Below are 23,191 nucleotides of genomic sequence, written 5' to 3' on the forward strand. Positions count from 1 at the left end.
GTAATCCTTTTCTGCACTACTGCCCCTGAATGAGTATCCTTGTATAAAAAGAACAATATTATGTGCAATACTGTGGATGTCCTGTCTTGCATCCCATTACACCACTGCCGTTTAGGGGAACAATGAAGGGTCCTCCATCTCTGGTGGTGTTCAGGATTTTCTTCAATAAACACAGGAGCAGATATATACACAACTGCTTGTTTTTTTATAATAGTGTCAGGAACGTTATACTATCTTACTTAAACATGTACCTCGCCCTTTATGTCAGCTGTCTGTCTTCAGGCCATGTCACTCAGGAACATGCTAATATTATTTTGTGATTGTGTGGGATCATAACGATATGTGCAGTGTGTGACTATAACCATTGTGTTGTGCACTTCGGCCCCTGAAGAATGTATTTGTTTTGTTGTATACATGTGTATATTTACTGCCCGTCATGCCACTGGCTTTTAGATCCTTCATCTCTGGGCTTCTTTCATCATGTCATTAATTTCCTCTCAGTTTTCACTACTGTTAGTCATGCAAGTCCCTGATGGAGGCTCAAACACCATCACAATCAGATCTAGAAGGATTCTTCATTGCTGTTTCTGTAACAGTTTTGTTTTACCAGTCAGGGTGTTAGACCTGAGGTGCACCCCGTGAACCTGGAAGACCAGTGGACCACTCTTGGTCTAGCCTCTATCCTTTGACCAATTTGGCATGGGTGATCCTATCGTGAGCCAAAGCATAATGTCCTGACTCCAACCAACATAGCTTTCCGGGGTCACTGGGGCATGCAGGCCTCCAAACCCAATGACAAGGTTGTGGTAATACTCCAGATGTGTTCTCACCAGTTTAGTAATCTTGGTGGTCTTGTATTTATAGCTGTATGAGATTTGAGAAAATACACGCTTGTAATTTGCCCCTTTAAATTGCCCCTCATCTGTGAGTAGGTGCTGCGGGAAAGAGTTAATAGGAATATGGAGAGATGGTAAAGTGGAATTAGTATGAACGGTGATTGGCGTACATTCAATGTGCCGACTGGCCTGTTTCCCTGCTGTATGACTTGTGATGCAGCATGTTCCCTGACCTGAAAGGTTAGTTTAGCAGAGACCCTTAATTTTGGTAGTCTGCATTCCAGTTGGTACTAGAACACTTTCAGTACACTTTTAATTGTCATCCTGGGATTCCTCCTCCAGTCTGGACTGGGTGTTGAACCTATAACCTTCAAATCTGATAAACCAAACAAGATATACCCCAGGCTACTGTGGGAAGTGAGGGAGCAGATTGCTGAGTCTCTGGCAATGATTCTTGCATCATCAATAGGGATGGGAGAAGAACCAGAGGATTGAAAGTTTGAAAATGTTGTTACCCTTTTTTTTAAGAAAAGGAGTAGAGATAACCCAGGAAATTATAGACCAGTGAGTCTTATTTCGGCTGTTGAGAAGATCCTGAGAGGCAGGATTTATGAGCATTTGGAGAGACATAATCTGATTAGGGATAGTCAGCATGGCTTTGTCAATGGCAGGTCTTGCCTGATGAGTCTGATTGAATTATTTGAGAATGTAACAAAATACATTGAAGGTAGAGCAGTGGATGTAGTGTATATGGATTTTAGTAAGGCATTTGATAAGGTTCCCCATGCCAGGTTCACTCAAAAAGTAAGGAGGCATGGGATCCAAGGAGATCTTGCTTTGTAGATCCAGAATTGTCTTGCCCACAGAAGGCAAAGGGTGGTTGTAGATGGTTCATATTCTGCATGGAGGACGGTGATCAGTGGTGTTCCACAGGGGTCTGTTCTGGCACCCATTCTGTTTGTGATTTTTATAAATGACCTGGTTGAGGAAGTGTGAGGATCATTTTGGTAGGTCAAATTGAAAGACAGAATATAATATTAGTGGTAAGACTCTGGACAGTGTGGAGGATCAGAGAGATCTTTGAGTCCATGTCCTTAGGACACTCAGCTGCTGTGCAGATTGACAGTATTGTTAAGAAGGCTTATGGTGTGATTGCCTTCATCAACTGTGGGATTAAACTCAAGAGTTGTGAGGTACATAAGACCTTAGACCTGCGGAGAGTACTGTGTTCAGTTCTGGTCACCTCATTACAGGAAGGATGTGGATACTATATAGAGAGTGCAGAGGAGAATTAAAAGATTGTTGTCTGGATTAGAGAGCATGCATTATAAGAATAGGTTGAGTGAACTTGGCCTTCTCTCCTTGAAACAATGGAGGGTGAGAGGTGACCTGATAGAGGTGTATAAGATGATGAGAGACATCGATCATATGGATAGCCAGAGGCTTTTCCCCAGGGCTGAAATGGCTAACAGAAGGGGGCATAGTTTTAAGGTGCTTGGAAGTAGGTACAAGGGAGATGTCAGAGGTAAGTTTTTCACACAGAGTGGTGGGTGTGTGGAATGCATTGCTAGCGACGGTGGTAAAGGTAAAGGATACAACAGAGCCTTTTAAGAGACTCTTGGCTAGGTACATGGAGCTTAGAAAAATAGAGGGCTATGTGGTAAGGAAATTCTAGGCAGTTTCTAGAGCAGGTTACATGGTCTGCACAACATTGTGGGCTAATAGGCCTGTAATATACTACAGAGTTCTATGTTTTAAATAACAAAATTGTGCTGTGCATATGTAGACTTAGTCACAGAAAAATACAGTACAGTCCTTCAGTCCATCTAGTCCATACCAAATCCATTTAAATGGCTTACTCCCATCAATCTGCACTGGGACCATAGTCCCCCAGACCCCTACCTATCTAAACTTATCTTGAACGTTAAAGTGGAGCTCGCATGCACCACTTGTGATGACAGCCTGTTCTACACTCTCACCACCCTCTGAGTGAAGAGATTTCCCATCATGTTCCCCTTTCACCCTTAACCCATGACCACTGATTGTAGTTCCCCCCCCATGTCAGGGGAAAAGGCCAGACATTCTGACAGAAATAAGACATTTTAAAATGAAATTAAAAATACAAATTACACCTGGAATTCTCTGGAAAGTAAACTTGACCCTTTCTGTGGATTGCCAGTTATGTTTGTTTTTTTTTGAAAAGATAGCAAACAGGATTCTAGTCTCTGATTAACACCCACATTTTGGTGTGGGTGTTCATCAGTGTGCTATTGTTCCTGCTTGCCATTTGCAAAGTACAATCTGAGCTCCTCAATGGGTAGAAATGGCTGTTCGCAGAGATTTTAATTTTTTTTTAAAAAGCACTTGCTGTTAACTGGTGTGAAAATTTGCATCAGAACCAGAAATGCATCTGGAAAAAAAATGGAATTGAGACCGAAAATAAATTCTTCACCCTCTGTTTGCAGGGCTTCAGTTACCAGTTTGCCAATTATAACACACAACATTCTCAGGAAATTCCCCTGTAACCTTTACTTGGCCATTTTTAAAAAACTATTTTTTGAATAGAGCCATTGATTTGTACTCAATAATTTGGTCTTTTATTTTCCTTAAAAATCCTGACCTTCATTAGCCTTGGTTTTCTGTTTTCTTTGATCTGCACACCATCATGCTGAAGGAGTCAAAGCATTCTATGTGTAAATCTGAAGTGTTAACCTTTAAAATTCCTGTTTCCTCGATTGCCCACAGTCTGCTGCAGACAGATTGTCTCCTTTAATCTGTTTCATGGAGTTATACAGCATGGAAACAGCTCTTCTGCCCAGCCCATCCTCAGCGTGTTCAGTTTTGGTCACCTACCTTCTGGGAAGTTGTAAACAAGGTTGAAAAAGTACAGAGAAAATTTACCAGGATGTTTCTGGGTCATGAGCATCTGAGTTTTAAAGAAAGATTGAATAGATTAGGTCTTTATTCCTTGGAACATAGAATATTGCAAGGAGAATTGATAGAGGTATACAAAATTATGAGGGGTATAGATAGGGTAATGAGGCTTTTTCCACTGAGGTTGGTAGGACTAAAACAAGAGGTCATGGGTTAAGAGTGAAAGGTGAAAAGTTTAAGGGGAACATGAGGGAAAGCATCCTCATTCGGAGAGTCATGAGAATGTGGAACAAGATGCCAACACAAGTGATCCATGCAAGCTTGATTTCAGCGTTCAAGTTTGATAGATACGTGGATGGTAGGGATCTGGAGGGCCATGGTCCCAGTGCAGATTGATGGGAGTAGGCAGTTTGAATAATTTGGCGTGGACTAGATGGGCCACAGGGGCTCTATGACTCTTAAGAACCAACGTGGCTATCTAAGCTTGTCTCATTGCCTCTGTATCACCCATGTCTCTCTAAACCAGGGGTTCCCAACCTTTTTAATGTCATGGACCCCTTTCATTAACAGAGGGGCCCATTGACCCCAGGTTGGGAACTCTTGCTCTAAACCTTTCCTATCCATGTACAGTACTGTGCAAAGTCTTAGGCACGTATATATAGCTAGTGTGCCTAAGACATTTGCACAGTACTATATTTGTCAACATGGAGCAGAGAGTGAGTTTGAAAATCTGGGGGCAAAGGACGTTGGGAATGATGAGAGTGGAATGCTGTGGGATGGGTGTGGAACATGTAGCGGTGGGGGATGGCATGGGTGTTTCCAATTCTCCTTGCAATATTCTATGTTCCAAGGAATAAAGACCTAATCTATTCAATCTTTCTTTAAAACTCAGATGCTCATGACCCAGAAACATCCTGGTAAATTTTCTCTGTACTTTTTCAACCTTGTTTACAACTTCCCAGAAGGTAGGTGACCAAAACGGAACACGCTGAGGATGGGCTGGGCAGAAGAGCTGTTTCCATGCTGTATAACTCCATGAAACAGATTAAAGACACCAAGCAAGATCATTTGATTCCAAACAATTGGTTATTGAACATTACAGAATGCTTCTCCTGTACTTCCTTTTCCCTCCCCTCTCTCTGCCCCCTTCCCACTCTCACTCCACAATAGAGACCCATGTCAGAATCAGATTTATCATCACTCACGTCATGAAATTTATATTTATTTTTGCGGCAGCAGTACAGTGTCGTACATAAAATTACTACAGTTTTGTGCAAAAATCTTAGGCACCCTATCTATTTATTTGTGCCTAAAACTTTTGCACAGTCCTGTTCTTGGCCAAGTGTTATTAAACATTGCATTTGTAGCTGCCTTTTCCACTTTCTCTGACTCTTATTCAACATATTGGCCACAAATGCGTGGAAAGCTTGCCCCTCGGATTCTCTTTAAATCTTTCTCTTCATCTTAAACCAATGTAGTTTCAGCATAACGCTCTTCAGAGCCAGTGAATGGGGTTCATTTCCTGCTGCTAACTGTATGGAGTTTGTACATTCTCTGTGTGCGTGGTTTTCCTCCAGGGCTTCAGTTTCCTCCCACATCCCAAAGACATACAGTTTAGAAAGTTTGGGCATGCTACATTGGTGCCAAAATCAAGGCGACATTTGCAGTTTTCCCTCAGTAAGTAAAGCTAACCTGATCATTCATCTGTCTCCTTCAGTTTTACAATTCCCTAGTGTGGGATAAATGACTGACCATTCACCAATTTTATGATATATAAAACTTTAAGGTCACTTCTCAGCTCCAGGGTAAAACAGTCATAGGCTGCTGTTGAAATTTGTATTTGCTATGTACCATAACTCCAGAATATGCCCTAATAGTGACCAGAGCTGGGCGCAATATTCCATTTTGTTGAGCAGAGATGAAGTAGAATGACCTGTAAACATTAAATTATAGATCAGAGATAATGCACAAGCCCTGTTAACCCTTCTTGTGGCTCATGCCCAAAATTGTACACAAGTTTCAAATAATTCTAACAAGAGTTTTATATAACTAGCATAACTTCTTTCTGTTTCTAATGGCTGGAGTCTGATGGACACCTTAGTGATTTCTGTGCATGGATCTTTGCTTTACTGCAGTCTCTAGGCTCCCCACTTCAAATAATACTTTAAACACGAGAAAATCCGCAGATGCTGGAAATCCAAAGCAACACACACAAAATTCTGGAGCAACTCGGCAGGTCAGACAATCCTGAAGAAGGGTCTTGGCCAGAAATGTCGACCGTTTTCACTTCTCCGTTTATGCTTGCCTGACCTGTTGAGTTCCTCCAGCATTTTGTGAGCTAGTACTCTGATCCTTTTTTAATGTGTCCAAACTGTATGACTTTCATTGTCCCACATTGGATTCCCATCTGTGACAGTTTTGCTTTCTCACTTTCTTGGTGTCAAATAGCAATTTTCACCTCCTAGCCTACGTTGCTTAACTTGGTGTTATTGCCAAAACAAGATGCTTCACTGGAAATGCAGTAAAAAGCTGAAGCCTCAATAAAGATCCTTATTTATTGCTTCCTAAAAAATTCTCTGCCAAATCAGTATATCACCAAGCTTGTGTTGTCCCTTGTAAATTTCTGGCATGGAACCTTTTCAGATGTTTTCTGGAAACATATCAGAATTCTGTCTCTAAAAGTGTTACTTAACATTTTTAAAGGGAGACTAGACAACCGGGTGACCCGTTGGGGCACCTTTTGAGAGAAAGGTAGTGTAGCGTGATGTGATGTGCTTTGGAAATTAAAGAAGAAGAACTCGGTGTATTAAAGAAGAAAGATGCGTAGCAAGACAAATATTGCTCCTCCTCGTTTAACGAAGGACACTTTTTATGACCCCATTTCTGGTTGATCTGCCACCCTTCAGGAATACTCCAACATTTTCATGTCTTTTTCCCCGGCTTAAAGCCGCATACAGCTGACCATGCGGGAATACCGGTTTCTCCAGATAAATCAACATATAGTCTGTTCAATGTTTGTTTCACAAATTGTTGTGAGTTTTTGGTGGTTTTACCCATTTGGTCACTGTCTTTTAATCTGATTCTGAAGGATTTTCAACAACAGTGATTTGGTATAGCTTTATTATTATCACATGTACCAAGCCACCCTGATAAGCTTACCATCCAGGCAGATCAATCTGTACACTACATCAACGTAGTGCAGTTGCAGAGAAAGTGCAGGTAGATAAAGTACAAGGGCTACAGTGAGGGAGACTGCACGATCAAGAGTTCGTCTCTAGCGTGTAACAGGTTTGTTCAATTGTCTGATTAGAGCAGGACAGAAGCTGACCTTGAGTTTGGTGGAGTATGCTTACAAGCATTTGCACCTTCTGCCTGATGGGAGAAGGGGGGGGGTAAAGCCCACAATTTCCAAATTTATCCGTTCTACCTTTCTTTCCCGACACACAGGTGGAATATAGTCTGAGGCATAATTTTTATTTGTTCTGGTGGACCTCATTGTTATCCCTGTGTCCTGTCATCCTTCTGTGAACTTGGGTATTATGACTGCCTGTTACTGCCTCACCCCAATGTGCACGTTGTCTTGCTTTTAATCCCCAATGGGACATATACCCTGTTGGCGATAGCTTGTTTGGTCAACTCTGTCATGTTCTGAGAGCTTTTGATATTCTCTCCATGGCACAGGTGCATCTCAGCTTTCAGAATGTACATAATATTCGTACATATTTTTAAAGTGCTTGTTACCATTTTGAATTTTGACTTGTAAACAACTGTGTTCTGCTGCCTTGATAGCAAATGAATGCTTTATTATAGTGTAAAAATTATTAATATATAATCATTGCAGAAATAGATCTTAAACCAGGGTTCCCACCCCCAGGACCACAGACCCCTCGGTTAATGGCAGAGTGTCTGTGGCATTAAAAAAGGTTGGAACTCCTGTAAACTGTTTGCAGACTCTTATAAGTAGTGAGTTGAAATATCTGAGATTTTAATTAAACAAAATCCTGACAAATTAATTCAAGATGATTTTAAGAGATTTAACAAATTTGGAGCATACGCAAGGTTGGGGATGCATCTGCTGTATCTCATTACTGTGGGCATCTGAGTCTGTCGATCCCTTTTGATAAGAGCTGTCACCATTGCTTTGGAAGATTGTCAAAGCATGTAGATCAGTTGGAAATTTGGGCAAAGAAACATTTTGGGAGGTCAAGTGCAAGGGAGGAAAGTGCAGTAAATTGTAGGACCTTCTAGGGGCATTGATATACAGAAGTTTCTTGAGATGCAAATCCATACCTTCCTGAAAAAGGCAACACAGGGTTAAGTTTATTGTCAACCAAACAAAACAGTGTTCCTCCAGATCACTGTGTACCCACGAAGTACATCACACAGCACGTTAACAAAATATTTTCATAAATAAGTTAATGAAATACAAACATGAGAAATTCTGCAGGTGCTGGAAATCTAAAGCAATACACACAAAATGCTGAAGGGTCTCAGCTGATCAAGCAGCATCTATAGAAAAGAGTAAACAGTCAATGTTTCAGGCTGAGACCCTTCTTCAGGTCTGCTAAAGAAGGGGGAAGATGCCAGAATAAAAACACTGGGGGGTGGGGGAAGAGGCTAGCTGCAAGGTGATAGGTGAAGCCGGGTAGGTGGGTGGGAAAGATCAAGGGCTGGAAAAGAAAGAACCTGATAGGAGAAGAAGGTGGACCATAGGAGAAAGGGAAAGAGGGGACCTACGGGAAGTGATAGAAGAGAAGTGAAAGGTCAGAGTGGGGAACAGAGGAAGGTGGGGGCAGAATTTGTTCACTGGAAGAAGAAATCGATTTTCCTGCTATCAGGCTTGAGGGTAGCTAGACGGAATACAAGGTGCCACCCCTCCATTGTGATGTATTTTATTAGTATTTTAATCAATAAAATACAATTCAAAATGCATGTCATGTGTAGCACAGGTAAACAGTAAGCAGCCCACTGTCCTAGTGACGAGACCATAGTGGTCACAAGGTATACATTCTCGCAGCCTGGGTGATAGAGAAGTCCACTTTATACATGGCTTCATTGATCGGATCATTGAGTAACAAAGTCGAGAATTTGTGATGCAGTTGCGTAACATATTACTTAGGCCATGTTTCAAGTATTGTGCGCATTACTGGTTGGCACCATATAGAAAGGATGTGAAGGTCTTGGAAAACATGCAGAGGCTCATCAAGATGTTCTCAGGATTTGGGTGTATGAGCTATAAGTAGGTGGACAAACTTAGATTATATTCTGCAGGGCACTGGAGACTGTGGGATGACCTGATAGAGGTATATAAAATTGAGAGGTATACAGTGGCATGCAAAAGTTTGGGCACCCCGGTCAAAATTTCTGTTACTGTGAATAGTTAAGTGAGTAGAAGATGAACTAATCTCCAAAAGTCATAAAGTTAAAGATGAAGCATTCTTTTCAACATTTTAAGCAAGATTAGTGTATTATTTGTGTTTTGTACAATTTTCGAGTGAAAATAGGAAAGGAACACCATGCAAAAGTTTGGGCACCCCAAGAGATTTGAGCTCTCAGATAACTTTTACGAAGCTCTTAGACCTTAATTAGCTTGTTAGGGCTATGGCTTGTTCACAGTCATCGTTAGGAAAGGCCAGGTGATGCAAATTTCAAAGCTTTATAAATACCCTGACTCCTCAAACCTGGTCTCAACAATCAGCAGCCATGGGCTCCTCTAAGCAGCTGCCTAGCACTCTGAAAATTAAAATAAATGATGCCCACAAAGCAGGAGAAGGCTATAAGAAGACAGCAAAGCGTTTTCAGGTAGCCGTTTCCTCAGTTCGTAATGTAATTAAGAAATGGCAGTTAACAGGAACGCTGGAGGTCAAGTTGAGGTCTGGAAGACCAAGAAAACTTCCGAGAGAACTGCTCATTGGATTGCTAGAGAGGCAAATCAAAACCCCTGTTTGACTGCAAAAGACCCTTAGGAAGATTTAGCAGACTCTGGAGTGGTGGTGCACTGTTCTACTGTGCAGTGACACCAACACCAACACAAATATGACCTTCATGGAAGAGGCATCAGAAGAAAACCTTTCCTGCATCCTCACCACAAAATTCAGCGTCAGAAGTTTGCAAAGGAACATCTAAGCAAGCCTGATGCATCTTGGAAACAAGACCTGTGGACTGATGAAGTTATAATAGAACTTTTTGGCCGCAATGAGCAAAGGTATGTTTGGAGAAAAAAAAGTGCAGAATTTCATGAAAAGAACACCAAACTGTTAAGCACTGTGGTGGATTGATCATGCTTTGGGCTTGTGTTGCAGCCAGTGGCACGGGGAACATTTCACTGGTAGAGGGAAGAATGAATTCAATTAAATACCAGCAAATTCTGGAAGCAAACATCACACCGTTTGTGGGAAAAAAAAAAGCTGAAGATGAAAAGAGGATGTCTTCTACAACAGGATAATGATCCTAAACACACCTCAGAATCCACAATGGACTACCTCAAGAGGCGCACACAATCGCCTGACCTAAACATCATTGAAAATCTGTGGATTGACCTCAAAAGAGCACTGTATGCAAGACAGCCCAAGAATCTCACAGAACTAGAAGCCTTTTGCAAGGAAGAATGGGTGCAAATCCCCCAAACAAAAATTGAGAAACTTAGCTGGCTACAAAAAGCGTTTACAAGCTGTGATACTTGCCAAAGGGGGTGTTACTAAGTACTGACCATGCAGGGTACCCAAACTTTTGTTTTGGGCCCTTTTTGTTTTTTGTTATTTTGAAACTGTAAAAGATGGAAATAAAAAAGTAATCTTGCTTAAAATATTAAAGAATTGTGTCATCTTTAACTTTATGCCTTTTGGAAATCAGGTCACCTTTTACTAGCTTAGCTATTCACAGTAACAGAAATTTTGACTGGGGTGCCCAAACTTTTGCATGCCACTGTGGACAGTCTTTTTCCTGTGTGGTAGCGCTTACAGTACCTGCAACCGGTTTATTTCCCGCCACTGTCTGGAAGAAGTTTGTACGTTCTCCCTGTTACAACTTGACTTTCTTCCAGGTGCTCTGGTTCCCTCCTACAGCCCATTATGTACCAGGCGGTAGGTTAGTCGGTCATTGTAAATAGTTCCGTGATTAGGCTAGCATTATACTTCATACTTTATTGTCGCCAAACAATTGATACTAGAATGTACAATCATTACAGCGATATTTGATTCTGCGCTTCCCGCTCCCTGGATTACAAATCAATAGTAAATATTAAAAATTTAAATTATAAATCATAAATAGAAAAATAGAAAGTAAGGTAGTGCAAAAAAAACAAGAGGCAGGTCTGGATATTTGGAGGGTACGGCCCAGATCCGGGACAGGATCCATTCAGCAGTCTTATCACAGTTGGAAAGAAGCTGTTCCCAAATCTGGCCGTACGAGTCTTCAAGCTCCTGAGCCTTCTCCCGGAGGGAGGAGGGACGAAAAGTGTGTTGGCTGGGTGGGTCGTGTCCTTGATTATCCTGGCAGCACTGCTCTGACAGCGTGTGGTATAAAGTGAGCCCAAGGACGGAAGATTGGTTTGTGTGATGTGCTGTGCCATGTTCACGATCTTCTGCAGCTGCTTTCGGTCTTGGACAGGACAACTTCCATACCAGGTTGTGATGCACCCTAGAAGAATGCTTTCTACGGTGCAGCCATACAAATTAGTGAGGGTTTTCGGGGACAGCCCAAATTTCTTTAGTTTTCTCACAAAGAAAAGGCTCTGGAGGGCCTTCTTGGCAGTGAACTCTGCTTGGTTGGACCAAGTCAGGTCATTTGTGATATTGACCCCGAGGAACTTAAAGCTTTTGACCTGTTCCACTTGTGCACCACCGATGTAAGTGGGTCGTGTGGTCCGCTACTCCTTCTGAAGTCAACAACCAATTCCTTCATCTTGCTGATGTTGAGGGATAGGTTATTGTCTTTGTAGCATGCCACCAGCTTCTTAATTTCCTCTCTGTACTCAAACTCATCATTACCCGAGATACGGCCTACAATTGTTGTGTCATCAGCAAACTTATATATTGGGTTTGATGGAAACTTGGCTACACAATCATGGGTGTACAGTGAGTACAGCAGGGGGCTGAGTACACAGCCTTGTGGGGCACCGGTGCTCAGAGTGATTGTAGAGGAGAGCTTGTCCCCTATTTTTACAGCCTGGGTCCTGTCTGTGAGGAAGTTGAAGATCCAGCTGCAGATCTGAGTGCTAAGGCCCAGGTTCCGGAGCTTAGAAACCAGTTTATTTGGAGTGATGGTATTAAAGGCAGAGCTGTAGTCAATGAATAGGAGCCTTACGTATGCGTCTTTATTCTCCAGGCGTTCTAAGGAGGAATGTAGGGCCAGAGAGATGGCATCTGCCGTTGACCTGTTGCTCCGGTAGGCGAATTGCAAAGCGTCGAGGTTGACCGGTAGGCTGTGGTTGATGTGTGCCATAACCAATCGCTCGAAGCACTTCATAGCAACTGATGTCAGAGCCACAGGTGGATAGTCATTCAGGCATGCCACCTTGCTCTTCTTCGGCACTGGGATTATCGTTGCCTTCTTAAAACACGAGGGGATCTTAGACTGAAGCAAGGAGCAGTTGAAGATGTCAGCAAACACTCCAGCTAGCCTGCTTTGCACAGGCCTGGAGAACCCACCCCGGGACGCCATCTGGGCCCGCCGCTTTCCTTGGATTTATCTTCAGGAAGGCCCTTCTAACGTCCTCCTCGGTGACGATGAATCTCAATGCCACCAGGTCCAGTTCATCTGGAGGGAGCGGGACGCTCTTCTCCTGTTTGAATCTTGCGTAGAATACGTTAAGTTAGTCAGGAAGAGAAGCGCCACAGTTATTGATATTCCCAGCCTTTTCTTTGCGCCCAATGATCTCATTTAGACCCTGCCACAGTCTACCGGCATCCCTCTGGTTAGCCTGGGCTTCCAACTTGTCTCAATATTGCCTCTTGGCACCCTTAACGGCTTTCCCTAGTTCACGCCTGGATTCCGTGTAGCAACTGGTATCCCAGGACCTAAAAGCCGCAGCTCTGGCCTTCAAAAGGGACTTGACCTCATAATTCATCCAAGGTTTCCAGTTGGGGAATACCTGGATCGTCTTGCGAGACACACAGTCCTCCGTGCATTTCCAAATAAAGTCCGTGACAGCTGAGGCATACTTATCGAGGTTAGCTGCCGAATCCTTGAAGACTAACCTGTCCACGGATTCGATGCTTACGGAGGACCTCATCCGTTTCCTCCGTCCAACGCGACACTACTTTTGACACCGTGACCTCCCGCTTCAGTTTCTGTTTGTAAGCCAGGAGGAGGAGTGCAGCCTGATGGTCTGATTTTCCGAAGTGAGGTCATGGGATGGAACGGTAGGCATCCTTGACTGCTGTGTAGCAGTGATCAAGTATATTCGGGCCTCTAGTGGGGCAGGAGACATGTTGGTATAACTTCGGCAGCGCCTTTCTGAGGTTGGCCTGGTTAAAGTCCCCAGCTGTAATGAGCAAAGCCTCTGGATACCTGGTCTCAAGTTCACTGCTGTTGGCATACAGTATGTTCAGAGCACACTCCACGTCCGCCTGGGGGGGGATTATAGACCGCTGTCAGTATGACCGAGGTGAATTCCCGTGGCAGATAGTAGGGACAACACTTCACCAACAGGAGTTCCAGTCAATTAAATTGGGAGATTGTTGGACGACATGGCTCGAAGGGCCAAAACAGCCTATTCCATGCTGTTTCTCAATGAATAAATAAATGTCAAATATTAGAGGATGTAGGTTTGTAGGTTTAGAGAGAGGGGGAAAATTTAAAGACATTTTTTATATATCCAGTGTTAGATGCCCGGATTGCATTGCCAGGGAAGATGGTGGAAGCAGAAAGATAGCTACTTTTAAGAGGTATTTAAATAGGCACTTTAACAGGCTGGCAGTAGATTGTTTGGTGTGTTGGTTGGTGCAGACATAATGGGGGTAAGGCCTTGTTCCTGTGATGAACTGTTTCATGTTAACTGATTTGCACATAGCAGGATCCTGGGTGGATGATTGACCTGGGTATTGATGGTAAAGGGTGACCAGGGAACAAATATATTGAATGAAATGTACCTTTCTAAAGTTGGCTGTGAAATCTTGTATAACCAGCTGACTTGTCCTGGGTTGTTTTAAAATCTTATGCACGTGAGTGCAAATGAAAAACGCTGATTTGATTTTCCTTTGGCCACTGTGTACTTTTAATGAAGTGGAGTGGTACATTGGATCCACAAACTGGCTTTGTGGCAGGAAGCAAAGACAATATTTAATTTCTTTTAATGACTAAACAACAATGGTTCCCAAGTCCTCTGTGTCTTTCATTTTGTATTAACTTAAGCCTAGATACAAAGAAACATGCTAAAAGCAATTTTTAAAGCAGTGCCACATGCATTGTAAATATCTGTTTTGCACGGACTGAAGTAGCACCATAATCTCATTGTTTTGAGCAATGACAATAAAGTTTGATTCTATTCTGTTGGCTGCATGATAGACAGAGGTGGAAAACTGGAGATTAAAAGAAGCTATGAATGAAGTGGTGAGTTGGACAAATAAAGAGCAAATGGAAATTTATCACAGTAAAGGTGAATGCAATAAAGGATTCAAGTGACATTTATTATCGAAGTATGTTTTCAGTATACAACCCTGAGATTCATCTTCCCACAGCCACAAAACAAACTCCATGGAACCCTTTCAAAGAAAATCCACCCCCATCCTCCCATACAAAAAAAAACAAAACGCACAAGTGGGAACCAAAAAACAGAGGGAAACACAGATTATAAAAACACAAATCAAAAGCCTTATTTTAGTTTGGCTCAGTGTTCATTATCTGCAGGGCACCCTGGTTCAAAATTCGCTCAAAAAAGAGTGACCAGAAATAGAACACAATGTGCGATACAAAGTCCAATCCACGAACTACATCAATTAAATTTGCTCTGGCGCCATCCTCCAGCAGCATTGAGGGAGGAAGCAAGATCATTTGATCACAAGGACTTTCCCTCAGGAGCAGTGAACAAGAGGCTGGTAGACAATTCTGAACACTCGCTTGCCCTCTGGACCGGCCTCTAAGATTTTAAAACCACCCAGGCCAAGTCACCTGGATAAAAGGAAGGATATTGAATAACATGAAGCAACAGAGTGGTCTTGGATCGTATGCACCAATTCTTAGAGGTAGTGTGGCAGGTCAGTATGGTGGATAAGAAAATCTGAGATTTCCCTTTATTAGCCAAAACAGAGAATAGAGGAGCTAAGAGATTATACAGGTGTCCCCTGCTTTTCGAACATTCGCTTTACGAAACCTCACTGTTATGAAAGACCTATATTAGCACCCTGTTTTTGCTAACAGAAGGTATTTTCACTGTTACGAAAAAAATCAGCGCGCGAAAAAATCATTGCGCGATAAAAGGCAGCGTGCGCCCTGAGCAGCCACTCTCCCCCAGATTCGGAACGGCATTGCTTTAACACATGCCTGTGAGCAGCTGTTTGCAAGATGAGTTCTGAGGTGTTGGAAAAGCCTGAAAGAGCTCGTAAGGGTGTTACACTTAGCGTAAAACTAGACATAATTAAGCGTTTTGATCATGGTGAACGAAGTAAGGACAACGTAAGTTTGGCTTGTGGAAGCTGACGAAGATGATGTTGAAGAGGCTTTGGCATCCCATGACCAAGAACTGATGAAGAGCTGATGCAATTGGAAGAGGAAAGGATAACAATCGAAACTGAATGCAGTAGCGAAATGAACGTGAAGCAACTGCGTGAGATTTTCACTGCAATGATAAAGTACGACTTTAATTTTGAAAGGGTACGTAGGTTTAGGGGATATTTGCAAGATGGTTTGAGTCCTTACAAAGAATTGTATGATAGAAAAATGCGCAAGGCTCAGCAGTCAAGCAAGCCTTCCACATCAGCCGCAGCAGACGATGGACCTCGACCTTCGACATTGAGGCAGGCAGTCATAGGAGAAGATGAGCCGCCTGCTCTAATGGAAACAGACGGCGAGATGACATCCCAGTGTCCCACCACCTCAACCCCCCGTTCACGGACAGATACTGATTCGCGGAGAATGCAGCGGTAGCCGGGAGACAGAGCACATCTTTAAGAAAAAAGCCAATATAAACATGCTAATTAATTAGGTGCCGCCCCACACGTAAATGTTGGCCCAGATCAGAGGCGATGCAATCAGCACTGATCTGGGCCGACAATTACGTGACAGGCGGCACCTAATTAATTAGCATGTTTATTTTGGCTGTTTTCTTAAAGATGTGCTGTGTGCCTTCCGGCTACCGCTGTACCTCTGCATGCTTCGGGGCAATGTATCACTCGGCGGCTTGGAGGTTGGGGGCCACGGCACCACACAAACTCCGACAAGTCTAACACACCATCATCAGTGTGCTCTGCGCTGTCTTCCCAATGCCAGTGAGTGATACTACACTGTACATACATTATTTCTACTTTATATAGGCTGTGTATTTTTATGTTTTATTTGATATGATTTGGCAGCTTCATAGCTTAAAGGTTACTGGAGAGCGTGTTTTTGCCAACAGTGCTTGCATGAGATTTTCTGCCAACGGCGCTTGCGTGAGATTTTCACTTTGGCGAACAGTGCCGGCAATGATTGTGGAAAAATATTTCTACTTTATATAAGCTGTTTATTTATCATATTATTCCTGCTTTTACTATATGTTATTGTTATTTTAGGTTTTATGTGTTACTTGGCATGATTTGGTAGGTTATTTTTGGGTCTGTGAACACTCACAAAATTTTCCCATATAAATAAATGGTAATTGCTTCTTTGCTTTACAACATTTCGGCTTACGAACCGTTTCATAGGAACGCTCTACCTTCGGATGGTGGGGGAAACCTGTATAACAACTGTTAACACAAATTATTTTGCCAGTTTCGCTGCTGGGTTTTAGGGCATAAATTAAGTACCTCCATCTCTGTCGCACACAGTTATAGGATTCTTCATTGCTGTTTCTGTAACAATTTTTTTTTTTGATCTGTCAGGGTCAGTAGCCCTGAGTTGAACCCCGGAACCTGGAGAACTGGTGGACCACTCTTAGTTCCTGTTTGGCATGAGCGACTCTACCAAGATCCAAAGCATTATAAAGCTCTGACTCCAGCCCGTATAGCTCTCCAGCTCATTGAAGCACGCAAGCCTCAAAACCCTATGACAAGGTTATGGTTTCCTTGGAGGATCTGTTAACACTAGGTAGCTACAACTTTGGTACTGCACTCATCCAAGAAAAGAAACTTGTACTGGTGAGGTTGTAGAGATTGAGAGATTGACATCTAGAGTCAAGTATCCTCACAATAAAACATTGGAGAAGCTGGATGTGTTTTCTTGGGAATAGAGGATATGAAGAGACTTGATGCATAAAACTGAAGTACATTCAATAAGAAAAGCAAAAGTTTTGCAAATGTTGGAAATCTAGAATAAAACTAGGCAATACTGGAAACGCTCAGCAGGGGAGACTGTTCTGTGGGAAGAGAGAAAGTTGGTTTCAATGTGAAGGCATTGAGATGTTTCTCTTCTCACAGATAGAGTCTGGCTTGCTGAGTATTTCCAAATTTTCCTGTGAGAATAAGTTCAAAGTGCAGAAGTTCTATGCAAATTTTATTGTCGAAGTACATTTATGTCACCATATACAACCCTGAGATTCATTTTCTTGCGGGTATACTCAGGTTATCTATAGAATAGTTACTGTAACAGGATCAATGAAAGATCAACCAGAGTGCAGAAGACAACAAACTGTGCAAATGCAAATATAAATAAATAGCAATAAATAATGAGAACATGAGAAAATGAGATAAAGGGTCCTTAAAGTGAGATCACCATTTGTGGAAACATCTCAATGGATGGGCAAGTGAGTGTAGTTATCCCCTTTTGTTCAAGAACCTGATGGTTGAGAGGTAGTAACTGTTCCTGAACCTGAACATGGTGGTGCAAGTTCTGAGGGCCTTGTACCTTCTATCTGATGGCAGCAATGAGAAAAGGGCATGGCCTGAGTGGTGGGGATCACTGGATGTTGCTTTCCTGTGACTTTGTTTCATGTAGGTATGGTTTATGGTGGGGAAGGCTTTTCCAGTGTTGTACTGGGCCAAATCCACTGCCTTTTGTAGGATTTTCCATTCAAAGTCATTTGGTGTTTCCATACCAGGCTGTGGTGCGGCCAATCAATACACTCTCCAGTACACATTTATAGAAGTTTGTCGAAGTTGTAGATGTCATGCCGAATCTCTGCAGACTCCTGAGGAAGTAGAAGTGCTGCCGTGCTTTCTTCACAAATGTACTTACGAAGACATCAAAAGGCAGGGAACATGTATTGAAAACAAGTTGAGGATTCAAAGGGTTTTCAACCAGGTAGCTGTCTAAAGGAATGATAAAGGTAAAAATACATCCCATTTTTTTTAAAGTATTGCATTGTCCTTGAAGAGTTGACACCTGGTCTATAGATTTAGTGCTGCAAGGTAGAATCTGGTGGCAGGGGAAATTACTTTCTGAAACTGGTTAATGAGTAATGCTTCACAGATAACTTCTAAACTCTGGTAAAGTGAATTGTCTCTCAGATCACAGAGCATATGAAGACCTTTGGGGTATTTTCAATATCATTATGTTAAGTTTTGAATTCCGTTCAAATCTAGGATGAAGAAGAGGAGATTAAACAGGAAATTAACATGCTGAAGAAGTACTCTCACCATAGAAACATCGCAACGTATTATGGCGCTTTCATCAAGAAGAGCCCTCCAGGCCATGATGACCAGCTCTGGGTGAGAACTGCTATTTGCCATTACTGGAATTGTTAATCGTAATTCTTGGTGATTAGAGCCATTAATTCTTGATCGCTTTATTAACTCAGTTCATAGCTACCTAGTTCATAGCTAAGTAATAATCTGTGGCATGATTCTGCAAGTGCTTGCTTCTCAGCTCATCAAAATAGTCATCTTAACTGCTGGTACAGTTCATGCAAAATTAGCTCCCAGGTAATATGCATTCCTTCCATTTCACTGACAGGGTGTAAGGATGATCAATAGGCTCTCATTATACTGACACAGAAAGCGTGCTCCCTGCGATGGGAATCAGTCCTTCCACATTTAGATCTGGTGTGTATTTCTGGCAGGTTTGCTCTTTGTTTCAGACTTTCATTTCTTTTAAATCCCTAGAATCGGTATGCATATGTAGTTTTAAAGAAATCAGTTTGTAACAATCAGGTTAAGGCAGATTCTCCCTCTCCCTCTCCCTCTCCCTCTCCCTCTCCCTCTCCCTCTCCCTCTCCCTCTCCCTCTCCCTCTCCCTCTCCCTCTCCCTCTCCCTCTCCCTCTCCCTCTCCCTCTCCCTCTCCCTCTCCCTCTCCCTCTCCCTCTCCCTCTCCCTCTCCCTCTCCCTCTCCCTCTCATTCATTAAATAGAAGCTTTGGAAATTTTGATTGCAAGCAGGGAAGATACTTTCACAACTGAAAACAATTAAGGATAAATGGATCAATTTCATATGACTCTTGGAGGCCATCATGGGTGCCGGAGTCTCTACACTTTAAATTAATGATGGTGAAACTAAGTGCGTTCTATCCAGAGTGTATAATACCCATGTGGGTGGCGGGTTGGAGATATATCTCTACCAAAGGAGGTGTAAGGATTGTCTTCCCTCTGCTAGCCTGTAGGGCACCCTTGGGCAAGATGTAGCACCTGCTTAGCACCCCCCCCCCCAACCTGGAACAGGGTCACATGAAGCCATGCAACCACTGACACCAGGCAGATAAATTCTGAAGAGTCTAGATAAATGGCTGGGGTCACCCATCTTGCAAAGACACTGCCCAGAAGAAGGCAGTGCCAAAGCACTTCTGTAGAAGAATTTGCCAAGTACAATCATGGTCATGGATAGAGAAAAGAATAAGAAGAGAAAGACAGATGGAAGACCATGGTTGCCCACGTCATACAACATGGCACAAAATGATGATAATACCTGTGTGCCCATGTCATAGGACATGGCACATAATGATGATAGTAATACCTGAGTGCCCAAGATACAGTGTAAAGTGTTTGCATAATGTCTCGTATATTACAGCTTCATGATTGTCCTTTCACATAAGGGTGTCAATTTTGCATGTGTTGCAATGGCAGATGGAGTACAGTGTGGCGATTGTAAGGTAGGAAGAATACAAAAGTAGGTGGTGTGACAACAATGTATTGTGTTGTCGTGAGAGATCTGAGTCTCCTGCAAGGGTGCAGATGCAGTAAGTCATTAGGAAGGCAAATGACATGTTGACATTTATCGCAAGAGGATGAAATGCAAAAATTGTGAAGCCTTGCAGGGGTGAGAACACCTCGGACAATGTACAATTTTGGCCTTGTTTAGGGAAAGTGATCTTACTTCAGAGCCCATGCAGAGTTGGGACATTAGGTTGATTCCTGGGATACAGGTGCTGTAGATATCAGAATTAGAATCAGGTTAAATAACTCTGGCATTTGTCATGAAATTTTTTATCTTTTTACCAGCAGTACAATGCAGTACATAATAGCAATGAGAATAAGGCATGACCTGGGTGATGGAAATCCTTGATGATCTCCAAAGCCTTTTTGAGGCATTGCTCTCTGAAGATGTCTTAGATACTATGGAGGATAGTGCACATAATGGAACTGACTAAGTTTAAAACTCCCTACAGCTTATTTTGATCCTGTGTCGTTCCCCCCACCCCCCCCACTAGACTTTGATGAAGCCAGTTGGAATGCTCTCCATGGTACATCTTTGGAAATTTTCGCTTGAGTCTTTAGTGACGTACCAAATCTCCTCAAACTCCTCATGAAATATAGCCACTGTGGTGCCTTCTTTGTAGCTGCATTGATATGTTGGATCCAGGGTAGATCCTCTGAGATGTTGCCCAACACTCAAACTTAGAAAGGCAATCTTATTTATGGATATAAAACTAAACTGCAGTGATAGTTCCCTTTCAGAGGGTTATGACTCTTTGCAATTTTCTACCCTGTCTAGGCTGAGATAGATCCTTGGTGTACAAGGAAATCATCAGTTATTGGGGTCAGATAGGAAAGTGAGAATATGCTGGCTATAAAATCTGTTGTGATTTTATTAAATAGCAGGGTAGACTTGAGTCATCAAATGGCTTAAGAGGCATATATAATGGTCACTGGTGTTTGCAGTATTGAGTTGAGTTTTTTTTCTGAACGGTCATTAGGATGTCTGACTCTGTCACATGGCAATTGACTGAATACATTCAAAAATTCAACGTACATTTATTATGAAAGTAAGTATATAGAATACAACCCTGAGATTTGTCCTCCTGCAGACAACCACAAAACAAACACCATGGAACCCATTCAAAGAAAACATCAAACACCCAATGCGTAAAAAAAAAGAGCGAATAACACATAGAATCTTAAATGTCAATCCACAGAGGAATATTCAGTTCAGTTCAGTTCAATTTAGCGCTGTGTCAGTCGTTGACTGCAGGCTGCAAAGCCAGTCCACCCCGACCAAAATTGAGCAAAATAGAAATGTTTAAAAAAGGGTAACCAGAAAACATCTAACATGAACTGCAGAGTCCTTTAAAAATGAATCCAGTCCACAAACTACACCGATCAAACATTACAGAAAACCAAAGACTCCTGCAACTTTTTCCGGCAGCAGCGAGTGAGCGTTAGACCAGTCAAACACAGGGACTGCTCACCTTCCACTCTCGTCCTCATTGATTTTGGCAACAAGATAAACACCCATGGTAGGAAAAAATATATATTAATAGGTTGAGACATGACGTGGATGAATTATTCACACTTGACATACAGTAAGTCACTTGGCTTGTTTCAGGCATGCCAGTTCTGCGTCCATAATATTGTACTTTAACCTGGTTAGGTGCAATAGGAGCTGTCTGCGATTTCCTGGGTGAAGTATTCTGGCATCCTTACAGTCTAATTTATAGTGATTGCTTTGAAGGTATAGTCAATAAATTTTCAGTACTACTCAAAATTAAATTTTACCCTTGAAACTGTAAGATTAGTAAGATTAAGCACTGGTGACTTACTAGATCCATGCCTGTTACACTGCTGGCACTTAGGGCAGCAATGAAGGTTCTCCATCTCTGGTGTTCGGGGCTTCTTTCATTGTGTTAGTAGCTTCCTCTCAGTTTTTACTACTCTTGGTCTGGAGACTCAGGAATACTGTCACACTCAGATATAGAAGGATTCTTCATTGTTGTTTCTGTAACCATTCTGTTTTACCAGTCAGGGTTGTTAACCCTGAGCTCAACATCACCCCCCCCCCCCCCCCCAGAACCTGGAGGACTGGTGGACCACTCGTAGTCTGACCTCTACCTTTTGCCCCGTTTGGCATGGGTGACCCTACCAAGAGCCAAATCATAATGCCCGTACTCCAGCCAACATAGCTCTCTGGATCATTAAGGTACGCAGGCCTCCAAACCCTACAACAAAGTTGAGGTCCTCTTGGAGGTGGTGACAAAGCATTTCCTAATGTTCAGCTGCATTGTTGCTGCTTTTTGCTGCTCTGAGGTGCCAATTGACTCTTTGGAAGTCCAGAGGCATTGGTTGCTTTGAGCATCAGAACCTTCTTTATCTTTTAAATTCTTGTTTTGGTGAGCATCTATTAACATTACTGTTGTATCTGTTTCCTAGCTGGTTATGGAATTCTGTGGAGCTGGATCTGTCACAGACCTGGTCAAAAATACAAAAGGAAATGCTTTGAAGGAAGAGTGGATCGCTTACATCTGTCGAGAGATACTGCGGGTAGTTTTATCACTTTCTAAATCCTTTTTATTTTAAACCAAGTTCTTTGCAGTGAATCTGCTCTTCAAACAAAATAAATTTAAGAAAGTAATGCAAGGGCAGAAGCAGAGTTTGCATTGGACATAAAAAATCTTTATTTATTGGAATGCAACGCAGAATAGACCCTTTAAGCAGCGCTGCCCAGCAACACCGATTTAACCTTAGCGTGATCACAGGACAATTCACAATGACCAATTAACCTGTAACTGGTACATCTGTGGACTGTGGGAGGAAACTAGAGCACCCACGTGGGTCACAGGGAGAATGTGCAAACTCCCTGGCGGAAATTGAACTGGGCTGCCTGTACCGTATGGCCTTGTGCTAATCACTACGCAACTGTTATAGCAGTTAGCGTAATGCTGTTGTCAGCAGCCCAGGTTCAATTCCATCACTGTCTGTAAGGACATGGTCTTCTCTCCCTGTGTCCTCCAGTTTCCTGTGCATCCCAAAGATTGACCAGTTAGTAGGTTAATTGATGACATGGGTGTTTTTGGACAGTGCAGGCTCGTTGGGCCATAAGGGCCTGAAACTGTGCAGTATCTAAATAAATAATAAAACAACGTATTACCAATTAACTTTAAATTTGAAGTGTACTGCATGATTATATGAGCTGAATGTTTGTGTGTGCCCATGACCATTGATCAGCTCATCCAATCCAATATAGCTTCTGACTGTCACACTGGT

The 23,191-nt window shown here is 42.4% G+C and overlaps 1 protein-coding gene across 1 annotated transcript in view; it reads left to right on the top strand.

Annotated features, from left to right (window-relative positions):
• The window catches only part of LOC140197807 (misshapen-like kinase 1), a 352,270-nt gene that overhangs the window by 174,574 nt on the left and 154,505 nt on the right, over nt 1–23,191 (top strand). Inside the window, exons 4-5 of the mRNA XM_072258270.1 lie at nt 18,365–18,490; nt 22,358–22,468. Coding sequence (XP_072114371.1) covers nt 18,365–18,490; nt 22,358–22,468 — 237 coding nt within the window. The remainder of the gene's footprint in view (nt 1–18,364; nt 18,491–22,357; nt 22,469–23,191) is intronic.

The sequence above is a fragment of the Mobula birostris genome, chromosome 5, assembly GCF_030028105.1.
Source record: "Mobula birostris isolate sMobBir1 chromosome 5, sMobBir1.hap1, whole genome shotgun sequence".
NCBI classification, from domain to species: domain Eukaryota; kingdom Metazoa; phylum Chordata; class Chondrichthyes; order Myliobatiformes; family Myliobatidae; genus Mobula; species Mobula birostris.